This window comes from Megalops cyprinoides, chromosome 6, assembly GCF_013368585.1.
Source record: "Megalops cyprinoides isolate fMegCyp1 chromosome 6, fMegCyp1.pri, whole genome shotgun sequence".
Lineage (NCBI taxonomy): Eukaryota > Metazoa > Chordata > Actinopteri > Elopiformes > Megalopidae > Megalops > Megalops cyprinoides.
In genome coordinates, this window is record NC_050588.1 from 27,291,466 (window position 1) to 27,306,928 (window position 15,463).

General features: G+C 39.8%; 1 protein-coding gene across 2 annotated transcripts in view; it reads left to right on the plus strand.

Annotated features, from left to right (window-relative positions):
- Positions 1–15,463, plus strand: part of vgll4b (vestigial-like family member 4b) — a 40,048-nt gene that overhangs the window by 8,967 nt on the left and 15,618 nt on the right. Inside the window, exon 1 of one of the 2 annotated variants that reach the window (XM_036530924.1) lies at positions 9,228–9,677. The exons of the other annotated variant lie outside the window; for it this stretch is intronic. Within the exon in view, the coding sequence (XP_036386817.1) occupies positions 9,596–9,677 (82 nt within the window). The 5' untranslated portion in view covers positions 9,228–9,595. Of the gene's footprint in view, positions 1–9,227; positions 9,678–15,463 lie in introns of those variants that run through there. 2 annotated transcript variants of the gene reach the window in all.

Genomic DNA, 15,463 nt, shown 5'->3' on the forward strand with positions numbered 1-15,463 from the left:
AAAACATAGCAAAATTACAGTTTCAGTGAATTGCTTTCTGCATTGTGTGCTTGCATGTGTTTGGTATTTTTAAATTATGGCATTTTTTAGAAATTGATAAAGGTGTGTAACTGTTTAAAGGTGATGGAATATGGTACGGAATATTGGTTGGAATATTGGTTCTGGATATGGGGGGGGAATTGGGAATTTATTGACTGAAAATAATTGGTTGCAAAGATTTCGATTAGTATATCATGCATAGTACATAGACTACAAATATAACGCATGCATGCAATGCAAGTTCCCACATTATTGTTAGAGTAAGGGACTGTAGTGCTCGTGAAAACATGCAAATGAAATGTATTTGCATTAAAACGACACTGAGGAGCCAGACCTGTAGTCAGTTGCTTACAAAGAAATAGGGGTGTGCTACACTGTGTCAAGACAGTAGTAGTCATAAGTCATCCCTAAACCCTTAAGGTTAGTCATATTTTAAACACCAGATCTTTGAGGTTTGGAAGAGAGATTTTAGTTTGTGAGCAGAAATGACAGCAAGATGAACAGGCTCCGTTGATATATTTTCCCCTCAGTTTGAATTTACGGCAGTGAACACCAGTCATTTCTGTGAGCTGTGTGTCTCCTCACATCTCACTGCTGTATTGAACATAATGGAGATTGGTGTGAGTAGCACTGCAAGTACTGCAATCTCTGTTTTTGCTTATGGAGGTTAGTGCTGGCGATGTTAGTTTTAACCACGATAAGACCTGTGGAAAGGACCTGACAGGTCTTGTAAATCTTCACCAAAGTTCAGACTTTCCTCAGCTGCTGGCTGGGAGTGTACCTTGACTTATATCCGGGATCAGAGTTAAGAAGGGATAGACCCCGCCTCTCTCCCCTTTGGGCAGGCAGACATCTTAAAGGGCAGACTGGGTATGTGAGGGAGGGGGACAGAATTGTGAACACTGAGCTCCAAGGCTGATACCAGCACCCCAGAGAGAGAAAGAGGTCAGGGAGGGCAAACTGCAGCTGTTTCACTGTATCTGGGAGACTGTGAGCTTTGCTGCTCATGCACCGCCAGGAATTCAATGCTCTGAACACCAAGGATTGGACTGGAGAGTGGAGAGCTGTTTGTGGAGTTATGGGGAAGAGGCTGTTTGGCGGTTGGTGGTGGTTATGGTAGTGTATGTTTGCATTTGTTTGCGTTTGTGTGTGTGTGTGTGTGTGTGTGTGTGTATTGACAAAGGGGGAACAAGGCAGGGGTTATGAGACAGTTTGGCCTTTGTTTAGGATCACTGTGCAGTCAGGAGAATTTGGTTGGAGTGTCATGTGTGCCCAGCAGGCGGGGTCTCTCTCCTGATCCAATTTCATCCACCAGAGGTTCCCCATTCTGGGTCCTATTGTCCTAACAGGAAGTATCACATTACTCTTTCAAAACAATGACAACAAGGGGTGATCCTCAGAGGAAAGAGCCATCTTACATTTTCTCACCTTTGTGAGCCAGTATCTGCTATACTGGGTCTCACTTTAAAATACAGACAAATTGTCCGCTGGTGTCCAGTGACTGCAATTACGTAATGTTTCTATGGGGTGCCAACTGAGTGTGAAATTCTATCCATGTCTATTCGTAAGGTCTTTCAAACAAGTGATTTAAATCCAGTATATTGAAAGATGACAAGATACTAAATTCAAGCATAATGCATTTTACTGTGCATCCTTTGTGAGCAATAAGCTAATCCTTGCAATTTTGTCCAACCCTCTCAGTGCAGAGAAGCTTCCTGTGTCCAGGTCCCCAGCTCCTGGCTAAAGACTGTAATGGAATAAAACACCTGTTGTCAACCTAGAGGAGATTTGTCAAGCTGAGACATGTTTCAGTCCTCACCCTTTGCCTTCTGGGAATGTTCTCTGCACCCCATGTGCCCCACCCCCTTTCACGCTAAGAAATCAGTAGAAAGGACCAACGCTTTCAAATGTTTGTTTGCCGTTTACTTAAAATGTGAAAGACAAATACATGATTTCACAGTCAGACCCATTTCACTGGGTCTGACTGAAATACAATGTTGACATAATGTTGCACAATAATCTGATATCTAGTGTCCAAATATGCAAACGTCCACTTTTCTAGAGTGTGGCTCTGTTGAGGGGAAAAAAGGACAGGGAGAGATTCTCCCTGTGCTGTCATATGCATGTTAGTTTTTCCTCATGTGAGTGAAGTATGGCTGAGCAGGACGTACACCTGGATTACTTGCATAGAAGATACTAGGAACATTTCAGCAATGAGCCGAGGCTCAGTGGAGCTCCCAGTGGTGTTTGGTTGATGGCTGTCGTGACTCAGCTGGTGACAGAGGTGTCATTAATTGCAAGATTTATTTTTGTTCCATTACACTGTCACCTCATAAGATGTCACTCACAGGTATTTGGACAACTATAATGGTATGACCCTCACGTAGGTGCCCCCGAGAATCCACCTCTTCTCAGGAAGTGAGTGGGACAGCTGTCCAAGCTTGTTCCAGTGAAAGTAGCCAGGCCCGCCACTGTCTGGGCTGTGTTTTTCCATTAGAGCCACAACAACCTGGAGGCCACTTCAGTCATGATGATCCTTTTTACTTCTGAGCTAGTTGTTTTTCTCAAGGTGGGGACATTTTACTTTTTTGGCTTGATGTACGTGTTGTGAAAGTAAACTTGGGGAGTAAACACATGCATACTGTTTCACACACAGTATATTAAAGTTTAAATGGGGGGTTTTATTAAATGTTAGTACTGTTTATGATCTGATATAAATATGAAGGCTTTCTATAAAAAAAAAAAGTATTTACATCTGGCATTTGTACTGTGCACAGAGTTTATAATATGGCATGTAAAACTGTATCCTGGTTCCCAAACAGTGGAAATTTACAGAATTGTTGTATAATCATTAATCACCTTAGTGGACTGTTGCTCAACACAGAATAGGCTGTGCTGTGAACAAAGTGGCCATTTTGACAACATTACTCCCAGAGAGAATTATGTTTTATTATTAGAACCACCAATTTTACAATGCCTTTTAGCAAAAGTCCCAAACCCTCAGCCCCTGTAATTGCGTAACTGCTACTGTAACCTTGAAACTAACTAGCAAGTCTTAATCATAAGGAGGACAATTTCCGTCTATTTTCAGTGCCCGCTCACCAAACAATTCTGAACCTGAAGTTTGCAATCATTTACAGATGAGGAAGTACATTGCAAGAAGAGACTGTCAGAGTCCTGACTCAGCTGTAAAAAATATAATCCTCTGCTCAAAAAGCTAGGGGCTTGCCACCATAACATGCCATCCCGTTAGTGATGCTGTACCCTTTAATAGTCTTGTCCTGTCAGTGTACCATCCAGATGTGCTCGGATGTCAGAAACGCTGCATGCTAAACACACTTAGGACAGAATCACCTGTTGACTCGCAGGTCTGTCTGCCATTACGTATGCCCATCCTACCTTCAGCTGTGTAACTGCGTCCCCACAAAGCTTTTTCCCTGAATCGCTGTATTGTACGTTTATTCTTTATTCCGTTCTATTCACATGATGGCGACTGGGCCAGTCGCTCACTGTTGACTGAGCCTTCCCAATTATACCGTGTTTGTGGGTCCTTGTTGTCTCCTTAAACTACCCACAATTGAAGACAATGGATTAAGCAGCTCACTGAATAGGGGCACTGTTCAGACTTGGCTTGGATATTCTGCAGAGTGTGTGAAATATGAGACAATGGCTCGTTAAAACCAATGAGAACCATTTTCTTTAGCATTGAACAGAGGTAGGAGGGGGAGCAAGGAGGGGTGGGGGGCATGGTCCTCTGTGTGAATAGACCCGTCTAATCCCCTTTGCAAGTGAGAGTAAAGTTAGAGCGAGGGCTGTAATCTTAGTGATGAGAGAGGTCAATTGAAAAGCGTGGAATTAGTTTAAATAATCCCTTTGGTGCACTATTTAGTTTCATCCATGGCCTGAATTAGGTTTAGAATGCTGTGGTCTGCTGAAGGTTACCAGGGTTTAAAGTTTCCAAAAAGGAGATTTCATCCAAAATGTGTTCATTTTCTGATTTTTTTTTGGGGGGGGGGGAGTAATGGATATTTCTGTGATCACTTTTATCGAGACGTTTCTAGCAATAGAGGTTATTAAGTAGTTTCTGATAACAATGGATACATTTAAAATTTGTAGTATAGGCGAATAAATATTTAATTGTATAGAAGGTTATTTTGTTGTGAAAAATGTTGTGTACTTCTGAGTAAACATTTTCAGATACTGTGGGCAAAAACATATGATAAGTGACTACATTGTTATATAGTCAATATATCCATCGATATGTATATATATATATATATATAATCACCCAACTAAGCAACACTCAAAGACATTTGGTATTTTGTATTCTAGTATGATGGAGTGTTCAGTGAATAAGTTTCATCCAAGTAATGTTCAAAAAATTCTCTGATTGATCAAAATGAATACTAATCCTGTGGCATTATCTCTCATTTGCTCGACACAGGTACCTATCTGGGGTGACTTACAGAGCACAAGGGAATACAATGTCAAATCTATTTGAAGAGCATAAGCCCCATCACGTAATGTGTTTTTGTGCATTAGGTAGTCTGTGTTTATGGTATCATCACTCTTGAGAAGACTCAGTTGAGATCCTACATGACAGAAAATCCCACTTTTATACTTCCGCAGACAAGGACTCCTAATAAGCTTGTGTTCAATAAGTTAATGCAGTGTGTGTGAAACCACAGCCTGACTCTGCAGTGGTCCCCTCTTCTGGTGTGTGTCCAAGCCCCAGAGCCAGTGAAACTCACGGAGTTGCATTCATTACAGCAGGGCTAGGCAGACAGCTCTGGTGACAGAGGCCTCGCAACCATGGCAACGCAGCAGTGCAGAGGTCTTCAATTGAAGGTTGGCTGCTTGCTGTTGGACAGCATTTTGGACTGACATTTCTACATTAAAATAACTCCTTCACCTCAACTTGACTTCAGGAAGTCATTGTAATGTCAATTACAACATTCATGTAAAAATAATTTTTTCAGGACTTCTCTGTGTTGTGCTGAATTGTTTTGGATAAGGTGCTTTGACTTTGTAGTTCTTTCTGTTTGCCTGTGGTCTCCTGTTGCTGGAAAAAAGGAAACTTGAAGTATTATTTCTTTGAGGTTAAAGTAAAGTAAGGTGTTTAGTTGCTGACTTTAAATCTTGGATAATTGCATTTGGTTATACGCGTCTTTAGAAGTCTTGGTTGGAGGAAATGGTGTCATGGAGTATGAATCAGGAGATGAAAGGTAAATCATCACTCATGCTTTGTGTGTTGCTCTTGATGAGGGTGTCACACCCTGTTCATTATCTTTGCCTAAGGGAGTCGTCCCTCCTGTCTGTCAGTTTATGTTGTTTTATTTTCCTATTACAGTGATTTTTATAGTATTGTGAAATTGCCCCCCCCCACCAACTACACTCACCCCCTATTACACTCACCCCCCTGCTCTTGATGACTTTTCCCCCTCCCTGAAATAATCTTACATGAACATATTTGTCAAGTAGCTTTGTATCTATCCTGAGTGTCCAGTTACCCTTGGAAGTAAAATGCATTAGCCTGGTGACAGACTAAATTAGATATGTAGATGCCAAAAGTGTTCATTTTGTGTGTTGTGTGTGAGCACATAACAGCTTGACTTACTCTCTTTTTTTGTGTAAACGTGAGTAAGATGAGGAGGGGACAGCTTTAAGCAGAGCCATACCTGAAATCTGATCTAAACAGCATGGCAACAGACTGATACTGAGGAGTTTCAGTGTGAATTCATTAGGGTAGGGCAAGTCACTTTCCAAGCTCTGGGACCGATAGTTATAATGATTTTTTTTTTTTTTTTACTTGAAATGCCATCCTTGTATTGTGTGCCCCTTGGGCGAAGGCCATCCCAGGCTTTCCAGCGGATCCTTATTCTTCATAGAAAGTGAGCCTAAATGTATATGAAATACTCCACATACTGAGAAAACTGAATTAAGCAAGATGACAAATAGAAACATCACTTCATGTTAAGTATCTTTTGTTATGTTTTTTTTCCTAGGCATATTTCATATAATTTTCAGATTTTATGTCCCTTGACTGTGAGGTATACGACAAAAAAGGCCATCAAGCCAATACATTTACATTTACATTTACATTTACATTTATTTATTTAGCAGACGCTTTTATCCAAAGCGACTTACAAAAGTGCATACAGCAAGTATAGCGACAGTACGGGGACAGGATGTGTACAGTTCCACAATGAGTTCCACAATACATTGCATCTAAAATGTGTTTCTTTTGACTGAATGTTAATTTTTTTTAAGTTTTAGATCAGCTTTTTCCCTTGGATTGCTCATGACAATTACACATGATTTAGAAAAAACACTAATAAAAAAACAGTAAATGGGAACGATGAATGAGGAAATATCTATGTGTTTAAATATATACTCTTAGAAATCACCTTTATAGAAACACCAACTTGCCTTTGAAGAAAATAGCTTCCTATTTTTACATAAAGATTGGGCAAGAGGACCTTGAGTGATGTTGTGCCTATTTGAATGTTGGTATTTATAACTAAAACTTATCAGAAACACAACATTGCAACTTATCTTCAGTTGAGATTGTTACTGATTACATTATTTTAAAACGATCAGAGATTTGAGGAAGCCGTCATCACCTTAAATGGCTGCTGAGGTAATTGGACTAATCCAGACTTGCTTCAGTAGGGGAAAGTTCAGTGCCTCTATTTAACCATTAGGTATTCTTTATGTGTACTTTTTTCCATATTCTCATTGTTGGAATACTTGGCATGAGAGAAGTGTACCTGTCCTGCAGGTCAGTCTTGGTGTAGTGCCCCAGTATTATCCTGGTCGGGATATTGAGTTAGCCTAGTCTGCAGCTGTCCTTATGAGGCCTGGTGGAAATCCTTTTGTCTTTGAGTGTGGGAGTTTCCTTCTCTCCATGTTCTTCTGAAAACCTCAAGAGGACAATCACTTGCTAAGCTGTGGGAGTGAACCTTCACCATTCCCACGTCACACAACAGCGGTGTTGAGCTGCAAATACAGAGAAGTTTGTATCACGTCTGCTGAATAACTTGGATTCCAAGCAATGTAATTTCTAAGGCGTTCACGTATGGTGAGTCAAAGCATGGTGATCTGGGGTCTCTCCAACTACAGAACACTTCCTACTGTTTTGGAGGTAAAGCTGGATGGAGGGCTGTTTTCATCAATGTTGTCACTGTAGTCATTTTTTGAAGGTGTAGCTTTTATGTGCCCTGTGAGTCTTGTGTGTTCACACACAATAGAGAGGGCAAAGTGTCTGTTTTGGTACATTGGTAGTTAAAAGCACTGTAAGACAGGAACAGACATGTACCTAGTCTGTCAAAGACTACTGCAAAAGCTGTTCAGCTTGCAAGACTTAGACCAAGTTTTGAAAGCCACAACGATGATAAATGCATCCTTTGTATGCATGCCCTGACTCAGAATAGACCTGTATGTTGTTTAACTAATTGTATTCTTTTTATTTTATCTAGTTCTTTTACAATAACAAATGAGTTTCTGGTCTTCACAAAGCTTATTTAGTTGAAGTAGTTGTTTGTAACTTCTAAAATCCATTACATAAACATATTAGAAAATGGTAGTCCTAGTTGTTTTGTAAGACTACAGTGTTATGTGAGGGTGTCAAATAAACCAACAATTTAGGAACGCCTGTGGCATTTGCATTCACTGCATTGCATTTGAATAGAAGCATGAGCCCTGTTTTTTCTTCAAATTATGGACACTAAGAGCTTGCTGATTATGCCACTAGAGGACAGTATAGTATCACCAGATGACTCATATTTCAACATCACTACAGCTGCTTGCTTTGAGTCAGGGAATAATGGCAATTGAAACAACAGTCTTAACTTCCACTTGTACTTGATTAAAATATGTTTGTCAGGAAGCACTGAGGTTGTTCAGAAGCAAGGTGAAGTCTCAATACACAGACAATAGTTGAACATGCTAATCTGTTTAACAGTGCAGTTTCATTGCAGTATTGATTTAAACATACTTTTTATTTATTGAACTATAAATACCCCTCTCCTGTTGTTTCAATTTGGAGTTCACCCAGTAATTTCTGAAAGTATAAACATATCAGATGAGCGTAACTTGAATAATGATTTCCAGAAACAGTTGTCACTAGTTCATACATGCCCAGTGGGAAATTTGAGATTTCAAAGATGTTCTTTCTGATGATTGTAGCTATTTATCTGCATTCCCATGGCAATGTAATGTAAAAATATACTTTAATATGCATTTCTCTTTTCTGGTTTTGCTGGTTATTAAAAGTTTGAATGGATACAGTGTAAATGCTGTTTGGACACCTGTAAACTATTCAAGAAGAACTTAAAAGTTGTCAGTCAAAGCACAGCATGAACATTATTAACTTTGATATCTTGGTAGTTAAAAGGCATGGTTAAGTGCACAGATGTAAAACAGTAAGAAGGTAAAAATGGCTGTGTTATGTTGAAATAATTGTTCACAGAGTACTCATATTTTAGGAATCCTTGTCAAAACTGAAAGCTGTTCAGTTTTTTTTTTTTGCTTTAAGATTCGATTTAGGCTTTTTCGTGAAATTCCTAATTGCATTGTCGTGATGCAATTAGATACTTTGATGTTGCTACAGTCATTGCGGTTCTAACATTGTGACACTCTTGTATCTGATCTTGCCGAGAGCAGTCTGTTGATACTGCCTCTACAGTAGTTAGAGAAATGCTCATGAATGTTATTTATGGTTAAAATTAGTAAATGCAAGGGCGCTTCCTAAATGGGCAGATCTTAAAGAACAACCCGAGTGAAAACAACTACGTATCAGATCTCCTTTTGGACGAATATGTGAAGTTTGTGTGTGATTGTTATGCCTTTGTGTTACCGTCCTGATACAAAAATATAAGTTAATTACGTACGCCTAATGTGAAATGCAGTGGGGGACAGTTCGTGGCATGTTGTAAACGTATATCTGTTTGTAAGCGAAATAGAAAAAAAGAACCTGAATAGACGTCTTTGTGTTTTATTTTAGCAAAAGCAGAACTGCTTCCTGTCACAGAATTTTGACATAGCCCCTCCTTGTTTTTGCCTCCCCCTCTCTGATTTCTCGCGTTCTCTCCGGCCCTAGATGCATTGGGAGGCTGATCTTCTGCAGAAAAAATCCCTGACATTTGAGGCGCTCGAGGGATTTACCGAGCATGCCCAGTGGCCGGAGCCTACATAGAGGAAACGGGTGTACATACGAGTCATACCAAGCATAGCCTGCGTGTCAGTGCAGTCTACTTACAGCGGGCTGTGAGGAGAACTGGCGCGACCCTTTTGTCCCAAAATACGTAGTTTCTAAACCCTTTTTAAGTTGTTGAAGAGTTTTAAACTTTACGGGGAACCATTTAGATCCATACTTTTAGTCGAAAAGGCTCAACCCTTGAGGGGTTGAAATTTTGTTTTGCTCTGAGAAAAGTTAAAGGCTGGGCCTTTAGCTGTGGAAGTTGAATTCTCGGAAAAAAAAAACTGACCGGTCGCACCATTTCTCACACTGCCTTGGTTGGAAGCAAACAAGCTGGTCTTTTTGCTAAACCAATAAATGCTTCTTACGAAAATGGACCTGTTGAACTACCAGTACCTGGACAAGATGAACAACAACATTGGCATACTTTGCTACGAAGGTAACGTGTTTATTTTGCTATTCCTCTAAATAACATCCCCGATTAAAGTTTTATTTTCATACTTATAGTTAAGCTTGCTGGTTTGCTGTAATATTATTTTATGTAATTACTATGTGGGATGTATCTGATTATCATTGTTAGTTTGTCATATACTTCGAGTGACGTAGCTGATCCGTTTAGCTAGCCCGATGTAGTTGCAACAGACGGGAAACTTGTTGGATACATTTTGGTTACAGTAAATTACATTTCTGTGTGAGAAATGATAATATCGTGACATGTTTCAGCTTGTTAACTTGTTAATGAACGGAGAAAGGGGGTTGGATCAGTTGATTATGATGTAGATTGAGGTGGACAAGTTGCTTTATGAATAGGCTACGTTTAGAAAAAGTCAGAAATCTTGTAACCAAAGCGCAACTCGGCAACAAAAGGATTCCGGCGTCTGGTTTGGCATCCAGTTCTATTGCACTGTTTGGATTGGGGGCGGTGCTGATGCAAAGGGTACATTTATACTTATATTTGAATTTTCCATAATAATAATAATAATAAATAATAATAATAATAATGATAATAATAACAATAATAATAATTATTATTTATTATTATTGTTATTATTCATAACAAAACGTGTTTAGTGTTACTAGTATTAATGATCATGATGGTAATTACATTCATAGTAGAAAAATATTTTAAGTAGCTATTGCGAAAAGGGAAAAGGGCAGCGTTTTTGCCGTGCGAGAAGCGAATAAAACCACTTTCTTCGGGATGGAGTCAACTTAACCGATGGAAATGATTGAGTTCATTTTTGCCGTGACATGGTTAAACGGTGCACTGAACGCAACGGATTGAGTAAAAAAGTTTGAATGGTGTCGTTATTTGTACGTGCAAATCCAGCAAACTGGAATGGCTATTTCAAAAGTCGAGAGAACGGCCTTCCTAATTAAATTTGGGAGAATACGTGCTTTCTGTTGGAACCACACAGGCAGTTACTGAAATTTATTTCTAGGCTAGGGCTAGGCCCGACTTCCTTTCCAAAGTTTGGAGACACTTTAGAGAGGGCTAACGTCACTGGCATTTTAAGAGGAGTTATCCCTGTAGAGGCGCATATATTTTTGTGGTGTGCTTTGTCTGCTTTCTTATAATGTGAAGTACACTGGATTATTCTATTGCAGAGGTTTGTTTACCCCTGTTATGTTTGAGTGAGATGCTCCATTTAGGAATTCTATTACTGAACATTTCTTGAAAATTTGAGTAGGTATACTGGTGGAATATGTTATCACGTTGAAGAGGTTTTCTTTTCCAGGATTGCATTTTGAATTATATGAGTCCAAACGAGAGGTAATTGTTCGTGGTGTTACAAGTGAGGACCTTGAGATGTCTACTGTTGGGTTCATGCGCCCGCATATTACATCATTTTACATTATTAAGATTCTTCCCATTTCCTTTGTAGATCAATGATGGCTTAGTGGAAATGAGCTGCATAATAAGGCAGCTTCTCTGTATGGTTGGAGCCTAAAATGTATGGACAGAATGGCCCAGTCATTCAATAGTACTGCTTTTTACATAATTCTCTCTTGCATTTTGCCTACTCTCTGCAGTTGTCAGTGATTTGATGTTGTTTCTATCACTTGCAAACATGATGCAAGTGACTAAAATAGTGCCTTTTGTTTATTACTTTGCATTAGTTGCCGGGGTGTGTGTGTCTGTGTGTGCGCGCGCCCGAGCGTGAGTGGTTTCCCCATGTTTTACCCATTGCAACGTGCCTGTAGTTTTGCATGTTGTAATGCGGCGGTCAGTTTTAGCAGTGGGAGCTGTAGATAGCCGTCATATTAAAAGCCCTGTGAGGGATTGTGTTATCTGATGAATGTAGCAAGCGGCTGGAGTATGTCAGAGGCTGCAGGTCCTGCCTGAGGGGTCTGCTCCAAGCTGTAGCAGCCTCCTGTTGTTAGCCATCACTTGTCACGGCGCAGAAACGCGATACAGGCGGCATCCTGGGCCCAAAGACATGCGTCTCATTCTAGCGTGAAAAATAAAAAGCAGAGGGGCTTCTTTGTGGGCCGCAGCTTTGAAAGCGAGCCCGAGTCCGCCACTCTCAGAGCTGTGTGCATGAACATGAGACTGGAGCACACTGTCCTTCCTCAGAAAATGCTTCTGTCATGAAATGTGCTGCTGTTGTGTGTTTGAGGATGCAGAGCCTTGGAAAAAATACTGCCTAAAATGGCTTGCTTTTAGGCTGGAGAAATCGCCTGCTGCCTGGATGTAGGCCTGCACTTATCTATCTTGGAGAACTGACCCGCATTTCGAGGGCCGAGTGAGAAGCGTAATGGCCCTTTAAAACTTTTTTAGCCATACTCTTTTCTTTCCCCTCATTGCTGAAACAAGCTTGATCCCTGGCTAGTCTAAACCTGGTCCCTCTCAGTATTTCCCTGTTGGAAATTCCTTAGTAAGCACGCTGAGGGATTTGAAGTTGGAGTCCGGGACTCGTCTGTAATCAGTCAGAGCACGCAGAATATCAGCAGGGCCCTTTGAACAGGGGCGCCGTGTCAGTATAAAGTGTCAGCATTCTGAGACCATTCAGGCTGGAGTCACTCTGGCTCATCTTTTAATAACTATCAGGATTACCCACACTTCTTTTGCACTTTCCCCATTCTTTACTCGTTTGGCACTGCTGCTGAGAGTTTGAGTTTGAAAATGTTTTTCTAATGATTTAGAATTGGAGTCAAGCGGGAGATTGCTCGTCAGTGATTGAATGTATTGCTCATTATAGCATGATATTATTGGCTTCATATTATGTTGAGGCTGAGGAAGCTTGGCAACAAATGGCTCTCATTTACGTGCCCTGTGAAATGTCTTGCTCTTGGTTTGTCTCAAGCTGTTTTTGTCATATTGATGTGATAATACAGCAGACAGCTTGTGGACTGAGGAGCAGAATTAATTATTATCGATCTTTATACAAACAAACTGGCTAGAACAGCCTGTGCCTTAAACTAGTGCTATCAGTGGCTAAGTGGCGGGACCAATTGTAGTCTGCCTTCACATTCATTTCTACCATCTGTTGCAAAAGCCATTTCGCTGAATTGCTTTTTTTTATTTCAGACAATCTTGTGTTCTATGTGGGAAAATTGATTTTGTCCCTGGGTACCGTTTTTAAAATTGTATCTGTAGCTGCCATTTTCTCTCCCCACGCCCGTGTTTGATGTTGTGGCTCTGTTTGAAGAGGCTGAGTATTTGCAGTCCTCTTTGTGGCATATGTCAATAACATTTGTCATAAGGTCCCTCACAATCCAAATGAAACTGCACTGCACTAGAATGTGTGTTTTTCTTGGACCATTTGCTAATGTAGTTTATGAGTTGGGTAAATTTCAGTGTCATTAAGTTTAATTCCCTGGAGTTTTCTGCATGTTGAAATCTCTTTTCCCCATAGGGTATTAATGTATTCATAAAACCATGTTCCAGTGAATTTCCTGTTGAAGCAGTGCACAGACCATGTTTTGTAAGTGTGTGGCAGTGACTTGATAAGGTATATTTAGGCAAGCGGAGGGCTGTGACTAAGATATGAGTTTATTTCCAGCATAAAGCGGACTTCTCAAAACCACAGGCTTTCTTGATTTAAGTACTAGGAATCTGTTGCCAGATGTAATACATGTGTTTTTTTATTGTAAATGCTTATATTCTGTAATAGGTTTAGCTTGAAATGTCCAGATTTGTGAAATGCATGTTATGTTTGAGACTAAATGCTCTTTTATCACTGTAATTTGGTGTACCCCTAACTAGTTGCCCAGCACTAGTTCCCACTCTAACAGCTAAGTGTAGTAATCTGTTTGCCCTGCCCTTATGGAATGGCGTCTGCATAACAGAGATGAGTTGTGAATGATTGCCCCTCTGATTGATTGGCACTGTGACAGTATTAAGCACAAGCAAGCCCCTTTAACAAAGACAAGAATGTACAGTCCAGGTCTGGACATAGTTTCCATTGCAGAAACCTTTTATGAGTATCAGTTTAGGTTTACTCAAACTTAATATTCATTAAACTCAAAACTTATGTTATGGCTTGTTCCTCCACTGCTGATCATCGCTTCTTCATGATTGCAAAACCTTGTTTTTGTCTTTTTTTTGTGGTTGTAATTTTAAGATAAGCTACCAGAGTCACACGGTCAGATCGATGGGAAGAGTCCGAGTGAAAACACATGGTTGAAAGACTGACACAGAGAGTTTGCTCTTGGGGAATCTGTCCTGAAGGGTTATTATTGCTCATCTGGGCTCATTATTCAGCTTCCCCAACGTGGATGTCAGGCCTGGCCAGTATTACTCTGCATGCTGGAATGTGTCTTCCTCCTGCGCCTGGTCACATGACCCAGTGACAGGGGGATGGAAATACACAATCGCCGCCACTTCTGCATACTCCTAACTCTGAACACGGCACGCTTTACTCTATTTTTAATGCAACCAAATCAATTCTGGAGCTCACTTCTAATCCGTCACAGCCCTGTGTTCACAGAGTAGCGGACCACTGCTTTAAATACACGTGCTTCTGTTTTTTTTAAGTATATTTATGTTTTACTGCAGTTTTTATTTGCACCAATGAGATGTGAAAGTGTTTTATTTCATCTCAGCTGTCAGATGTTAGAAACTCAAATATAAAAAAAAATACATTTTTCCTGCAATATATAAGAGCGCTGAAAGGCTTTTAAGCAAGAAGACAACAGGTATTGTAAAATAAAATTAATATTCAATTGAACTGAGTGCCACTGTTAACAATTTTATGAAATGTTTTCTTTTATTCCATGACAACAAAAATCTTACACTTACAAATTCCTTTATCTTTGTGGCTTTTTTAAAGTTGATTAATAAATTCTTTGTGTAATGAACTTGTATTATATTTGGAAAATTAAGACATGTTTGCCACCACTTTGTAACTTCTCATTCACACAGCATTTTTATGAAATCGTGGTAATCGGCATACTTTTGAAAATTGTGATTTATTAAGATTGTGGCACAGGGACAATATGTTTCTCAATTCCTAATTAACGTGTTATCACATTGGATCTTATGTCATCATAGACTTGGCTGGCGCTCTGCTGTCAGTGAGAGTATCACCACTAGTATACGTACACAGGAAGATTTACTACAGATCTATTTAAATGCATAATAAACCTTACTATGGGGCATGTTTTTCTCAGTATCAAAATACTCTCATCTGTAATTAAAGTTTGAATTCAACTTCGAAAACTCTAGGTGAATGAGGAAGAAACAACAGAACTCAAGAAGCCAGTGCTTTGCATGCCTTCACATCACTGTTCATTTTCTGGCATGGTACCTTATTAAGTATAAGTATAAATTCATCACTGTAGGTATAAGTCAATATGTTATATGTAATGATTGATTTGCTTTTTAAAGCGGAAAATCCAACGATGCCAGAATGTGGGTACAGACCATTTGATACAGAACAGGAACTTTTTTTGCGTCAGTGGAACTACCAGATATACTGAGCCCATTTTTTTTAGCTATTTTTGTTCTGTGCTGTTCATTGTCTTTTGCCTGAAGTTGTTTACTGATCCAGAAATGTTTTTTTTTTTTTTTTTTTTTGCATAGCTGCCGATTAGCCCTTTTAAATAATCTCCCCCAAACAGCCAAAGGCATTCCGTTTTGCTTTCGCTCCGTCCCTCTCCTACTCACTTTAGCAGTTTTACCAGCCAATTCCTCCCCATTCTATTCCACACAAGTAAAACAACCCTTCCTCCTGTTCCTGTGAATGGATATGTTTCTCCCTTGAATTCCAACTGCATGCT